The following is a 6,518-nucleotide window of genomic DNA, read 5'->3' as shown; positions in this document are numbered from 1 at the left end:
TTGAGGTGGCCGAGGCGGGGCAGGCAGCAGTGGACGGCGGCCGGCGGCTGCCAAGAGCTGGCGGTGTCTCCCGCCTCCTTTCCTCCTTTTTTTCCCTCGATCTCTCCAAGGCAGGAACCGTGAGCGGAAAGCACACTCCAGAAACAGATGGGATGGGAACTTTGGGAGCGTCTAGAAACAGACCCACAGCGGGGCTGGCAGGTGGCATGGCGGCGAAGGCGCTGGATTCCCACACGGCCTACCCTGGTTCTAATCCCAGACCTGATAGCTTGAAAATCACGCTGGGCACATCTGCATGCCCAAGACCCCAGGAAGAGAATGGAGGAGAAGGGATCGCGGCATGGCCATCCCCTGAGGGGTGATTTCTCACTTTCCCTCTTTCCTTCTCTGTCTCTGGCAAGTGCATTCACCCTCAGCAAACTCTACCCTTGCGCTGCAGCCCCCCCAAAAATAGAACACAGTGTAGGGAGCTGGAAACGGGGACAATGGCCCAGCCACACGGAGGCCCTGGGTTCAGATCTCAGGCCGCCTGAACAAGCCAGGTGCCCCTGTGACCCTGGCTGGCAGAAAGGCTGGAGCGGGTAGTTGCTGTGTGGTGAGACCTTTCTGAGGTCCCTGTTTCTCACCCTCTCTCACTCATGAGACAAATGAACAAACTTTATTTATTTAAAATTTGAACTTTTTCTTTAAGAATTATTTATTTTTAATTTTTATTTATTCATTCATTTATTTTCATTTGACCAGAGAGATACACACACAGAGAGAGAGAGAGAGAGGGAAGGTAAAAAAACAAGCCACCAGGTCCAGGATGTGAACCATAGTCAGCCATGGGGGAATGTCCAGTGCCTTAACCACCACGCCACCTGCTGGCCCAACAAGTTTATTTGTGTATTTTGTTTGCTACAGGGTACGTGCACTCATGGGGGGTAAAGGGCGAGTGAGAAAGGACCCCAGTAGGGATGGCCACGCCACGATCCTCCTTCATTCTCCTTTTGGGATTTTGGGCGCACACACACAGGTGCCTAGTGAGTTTTCCAACCTGCTGGGTCTGGGACTTGAAATGAATAGCTGGCCATGTGGGATCCAGCTTCACTTAACCACCCTGCCCCCAGTTGGCCCAACAAACAAATAAACTTGAATAAAACTAAACAAGTAGGGCCAGCATTACAGTAGTTAAGGGACCAAAATCCCGGGACCAGCAGCTGGCATAATGGTTATGTCGCTGGACTCCCATGTAGTCGACCACGGTTTGAGTCCTAGACCCGGTGGCTTAAATTCATGCCAGGCACATGTGCGTGCGTGCCCAAGATCCTGAGAGAAGAATGGAAGAGAAAGGATTGCGGCGTGGCCATCCCCTCTGGGGGAGTGACTTCTTGTTTTCTGTCTCTCTAGCAAGCACACATAGCATATAGCAAAAATCTCTTAAATAAACAAAAAAACCCACCTGGCCAACTGTGGTTCAAATCCTAGCCCTGGAGGCTCGAGAACCGTGTCAGGTGCGTGTGTGCGGAGAAGGGATGGCAATGCGACTAGTCCTGCTGGGGGTGAGGTGATTCCTCCCCTCTCTGGTGAGTGTATACGCACTCTGGCAGTTCACAAATTGACTTCTCTTTAAATAAAGCGATGCCAGCAGGTGGCGTGGTGGTTAAGGCACCAGACTCCCACGTAGCAGACCGCAGTTTGAGTCCTGGAGGCTTGCTTTCTCACTTTTTCTTTCTGGCGAATTAAAAATAATAATAAAAGGACCAGCAGTTGGCATAATGGCTATGTCGCTGGACTCCCATGTAGTTGACCATGGTTAGAGTCCTAGACCCAGTGGCTTAAAACTCACACCGGGCGCGTGTGCGTGCATGCTCAGGATCCCGAGAGGAGAATGGAGGAGAAGGGACTGAGGCGTGGCCATCCACGCTGTCTTTTGAACACATGCATCCTATAGCAAAAATCTCTCAAAAAAAACCTCAATAAATAAGTAAATTAATAAAAATTAAATAAATAATTCTTTCTTTCTCTTTTGGAAGAGTTTTTCTTTTTCTTTTTCTTTTTTTTTTTTTGCTATAGGGCACGTGCGCTTGCTAGAGAGGCAGAGAGACAGAAGGCAAGGAATCACCCCCAGGGGAGGTGAGATGGCTACACCACAATCCCCTCTCTTTTTCTTTTTTTTCATTTTTTACTTTTTAAATAATTACTTTAACTTTATTTGTTTATTTACTCATTTTAATTTGACGAGAAAGAGGAGAGAGAGAGAGAGAGAGAAAGCAAGCTGCCAGATCCAGGACTCGAATCACAGTCAGCCACATGAGGAATCCAGCATCCTTAACCACCATGCCACCTGCTGGCTCCAATCTCCTTTCCTTCATTCTCCTCTAAAAATTTTGGGCACACACGTGCACAAGCCCAGAGTGAGTTTTAAGCTACCAGGTCTGGGACTTGAACTGTGGTTGACTACATGGGAGTCCAGAAACATAACCATTATGCCATCTGCTATTCCCAATAAATAATTTTTTCTTTTTTAAAAAATAAAGAATTGTCTTACTTAAAATTTTTTTTTCTAAGAATTATTTATTTGAACTATTCATTCATTTTTCATTTTAATTTGACCAGAGAGACACAGAGAGAGAGGGAGAGTGAGAAAGCAAGCCACCAAGTCCAGGACTTGAACTGTGGTCAGCCATGTGGGAATGCCCAGCACCTTAACTACACCACCTGCCAGCCCCAAGAATTGTCTTATTTAACTTTATTTATTTTAATTTGACCAGAGAGGGACAGAGCAAGAGAGAGAGGGAAAGTGAGAAAACAAGTCACCAGTCCCGGGACTCGAACTGTGGTCGGCCATGTGGGAGCCCAGTGCCCTTAACCACCAAGCTACCTGCTGGTCCCAACCAATAAGTCACTCTTAAGAGAAAAATAACAATAAAATAAGTGAAGGGAAGACGGTGACCACAGAGAGCCTGCTGCCGGTCTGGTACCTACTCATTGGGTTCAAACACTTTCTCCTCCTTGAATTTCTCTCCCGCGAACTCGGTCCTTTTCCGGAGTCGCTCGGGCCTGCGGTAGGGCCCAGTCTGCCCCAGGACGCTCTCGTCGATTTCCTTCTTCACCGACTCCACGCCCTGCGAGAAGGGTGCAGCAGCCCATGTGGCGGGTGCCCAGGCTGGCCGCCCAGCTGCTCCGCCCCATCTTGCCCCGGCTCCGGCTCACCTGGGAGAGGGCTCTGAAGGCTGCGGTCCTGCCCAGCTTCTCCCCGCCCTTGGACACCGACTCGGCCGACTGCTTGGCCGTCTTGGCTGCCTCTTCCACACCCTCCTTGATCTTCCGGCCCAAGTCACTTTTACTGACTTCGTCAAGACTCTACTGAGACAGAGACAGAGACAGAGGGCTAGCTGTCGGCACAGCGCCAGGGGCCCGCAGGAACCAAGGCCCTGGAGCGAGACTGGACCTGCCCTTCCAAGGGCTGTGGGGAACTTGGCGCAGGAGCCCCGAGGCTCAGTCGCACACCTGAGAACGCTGCGTACGCCCTCTGCGGGTGCTGGGTCGGCTGGCCTCTCCCCGGCGTGGGCAGGAGTCCCAGGACTCTGGCCGCCCAGCATGGGTGAGACGGTACAATTGTGCCCAGCACCGGCCTGGGCTTGCAGCTCCTTCCGTGCCAGGCCCTGGCCTCCCGGGCAGAAACAAAGTACAAACAGGTGACAGGGCCGGCCCACAGCCTGCTGGTTAGGGAGCCGGAACCCACATGGCCGACTATGGTTCGAGCCCCGGCCCTGGGAGCTAAGAAAACAAGCTGGGAGCCTGTGTGTGTGCACCCCAAAACCCCAGAGGACAGAGAAACGGACAAGGGACTGAAGCGTGACCAAACACCGGAGGGTGCTCCCATCTCCTCACTGGTGTGTGCACATGACCAGTAATAATTAAGAACACCGGACTCCCACATGGCCGACTGAGGTTTAAATCCCGGACCTGGCGGCTTGCTTTCGCATGCTCTCTCTGTCTCTCTCTGGCCAAGTTAAAATAAATACATAAAGTTAAATAATTCTTAAAAAAAATAAAAATAAAAATAAAGAAAGTAAACAAAGGCTGGCAGGTGGTGTGGTGGTGGAGGCACTGGATCCCACATGGCCGACCGCGCAGCCCGAGTCTCAGACCTGGGACTTAAAAATCACTCCGGGCGCGCGTGTGTGCGTGCCCAAAATCCCGAGGAGCATGGAGAAGGTGGCGGAATGGCCATCCCCTCGAGCGCTTGATTTCTCTCTCTTTCTCTCTCTCTCTTGGTGTCAGCGTAAAGGCCCTTGGCCTAAACTAAAAAAAGAAAAGAAGAAAAAAAAAAAGAAAGCCCACTGTGCCCCCAGGAGGGCCTCGCTCTGGCCCCACCTTCACCTGGGGCGGAAGCACCTTCTCTCTCAGCACCACGCCCGGGTGGCCACCTCCGGTCGTTGTCAGCGGAGAGCGGCCCGGGGGGGCTCGCCCCCCCTGCCGCTGCCCGACAGGCGCCTGCGCTCGCCTACTCCCAGCCCCAACCACACCGGTCTCCCCAGGGCTTCGAGCCGTCCCACCAGGAGCCGACGCCATCCGTGCCTCGGGGCCCTCGAGTGGACTCTGCGGCGCGGGCACCAGCCCTTACCTCCTTCACGGACCCGGTCAGCTCGCCCAGCTTCTTCCTTATCACCTCGCCGGTCCGCACCGTTTCCGACTCGATGGATCTCTGAGGTAGAGAGCATTGTTTCTTTTTCATTCTGGGACAGCAATGAGACCTGCCTTACAGCTAAGCATCCAAAAACCACAGCCCCACCCCGGTCCCCACCCCGCCCGCATAGCCTGTTGGTGGGGCTGGGGCGGCACTTGTTGGCTGCCACTGCCCTGAGGACAGGAGCCCTGGCCCACGTCTCTCTAGGGGGACAGGAGGTGGCCCTGCCGGTCCTCCGGGGCCACGACCCTGAGCTCTCTGAACTGCCCTGGCCGTGCAGCACCCACCCGGCCTCCAGCAGCTGCAGCTACTCATGTGTCCCCAAATCCCAGCCCAGGCCTCTGTGACGGGCGGCATGAGCACCATCACACGGAGTCCTTGTGGGTGGGCGCTTCCACCCAGGCAGACACCCTGGGGATACGCAGAGGGGAAAGGCTGGACCGTGACCTGGCAGGGGCCGAGGGAACAAGACCAGGTCCAGAGGCTGGTGCCCGCATCTCTGGGGCTGAGCCCTCACTGGTGAAACAGGTTGCCCACCTCCGCGCAGGGTCCTTGCAGGGCACCCAAACAGAGGACGCCCCACCCAGTCCGTGGCTGGCGCTTGGCGGTTGCCCAAGGACAGACGGCCCCGGGAGTTAACAGAGACACTGCACGGTCGCCCTGTCCCTACTTCTCGCTCAGAGGCCTCCAGACGTCCCCAGGAGCAGCCATCTCAAGGCCAGTGAGCCGTGGGCCCCCTGGTGGGGGTCTGTGAAAATGCAGGTGCTGGTCTGATCACACAGGTCGGATCAGGTGAGCCCTGGAGGTGGCACAGGCCCTAGGGGAGCCAAGGGCGGGCCTGGAGACCTAGCTCTGAGCGGCAGAGAACGCTGCGTGTGTCACCGCAGATCTCACCCAGGTCCCCCCCCAGCGACCTCGCCCACCGCCCAGCCCTGAGCTAGCCGCATTTGCTGTCCCTGCCCAGGCAAACCCTGGCCCTCAGCAAGAGGGGCGCAGAGCGGAGACTCACGTATTTCCTGCGGGCTTCCTGGAGTGCGTCGGACTCTTCCAGCTTCTTGGCCTCGTCTCGGAACTTCTTTATACTTTCTTTCATTTCTTTGTTTTTGGCTAACTCTTGTTTGATATTATCTAGCAAGCCGGACAGAAAGCCTTTTCTGTTTCCGGAAGAATAGGATTTGGACTAGAGAGAACACGAAAGACCGAATTAGAGGACAGACTTGAAGGACATAAACTGGCCGTGATCAAAGGGGGCCGGGTGGGATTACAGAATCTTTCTCCAGGCCAGTAGGTGGCGTAGTGGTTACAGTGCTGGACTCCCACAGGGCCAACACCAGTCCCAGACCTGACGGCTTGAAAATCACACCAGGCATGCACGTACGTGTGCCCAAAATCCCAGGAGAGGGATGGAGAAGGCACTGCAGCGTGGCTATCCCTCCTGGGAGGTAATTTCTCACTTCTGCTCTGTCTGTCTCCCTGATGAGCATGCGTACCCTACAGCAAAAACCGTAAAAATAAATAAATAGGGGCCGGCAGGTGGCGTGGTGGTTAAGGGCGCTGGATTTTCACGTGGCCGACCGCAGTTACAGTCCCAGACCCGGTAGCTTGCTTTCTCGCTCTCACTCTCTCTCACTTTCTCACTATGTCCCTCTCTGGTCAAATTTTTAAAAATAAATAAATAAACTAAAAAAGCTATGTAAAATAATTCTTTTTTTTTTTTAAAAAAAGTGGCTGCTGGGTGCCAGTGGGTGGTGTAGTGGTTGAGGCACTCTGACCGCAGTTCAAGTCCCAGACCTGGCGGCTTATTTTATCTTTCCCTTTCTCTCTGGTCAAATTAACGAAT

The 6,518-nt window shown here is 53.9% G+C and overlaps 1 protein-coding gene across 1 annotated transcript in view; it reads right to left on the bottom strand.

The window, feature by feature from the left end:
• TIMM44 (translocase of inner mitochondrial membrane 44) overlaps nt 1–6,518 on the bottom strand; it is a gene marked incomplete at its 5' end in the record, with an annotated part of 16,221 nt that overhangs the window by 6,309 nt on the left and 3,394 nt on the right. Inside the window, 4 exon segments of the mRNA XM_014584924.2 lie at nt 2,971–3,110; nt 3,199–3,348; nt 4,616–4,696; nt 5,688–5,858. Coding sequence (XP_014440410.1) covers nt 2,971–3,110; nt 3,199–3,348; nt 4,616–4,696; nt 5,688–5,858 — 542 coding nt within the window.

Source organism: Tupaia chinensis, unplaced genomic scaffold (assembly GCF_000334495.1).
Source record: "Tupaia chinensis unplaced genomic scaffold, TupChi_1.0 Scaffold148210_1, whole genome shotgun sequence".
In the NCBI taxonomy this organism is placed as follows: Eukaryota; Metazoa; Chordata; class Mammalia; order Scandentia; family Tupaiidae; genus Tupaia; species Tupaia belangeri.
This window is presented reverse-complemented; position numbering and strand designations above follow the sequence as displayed.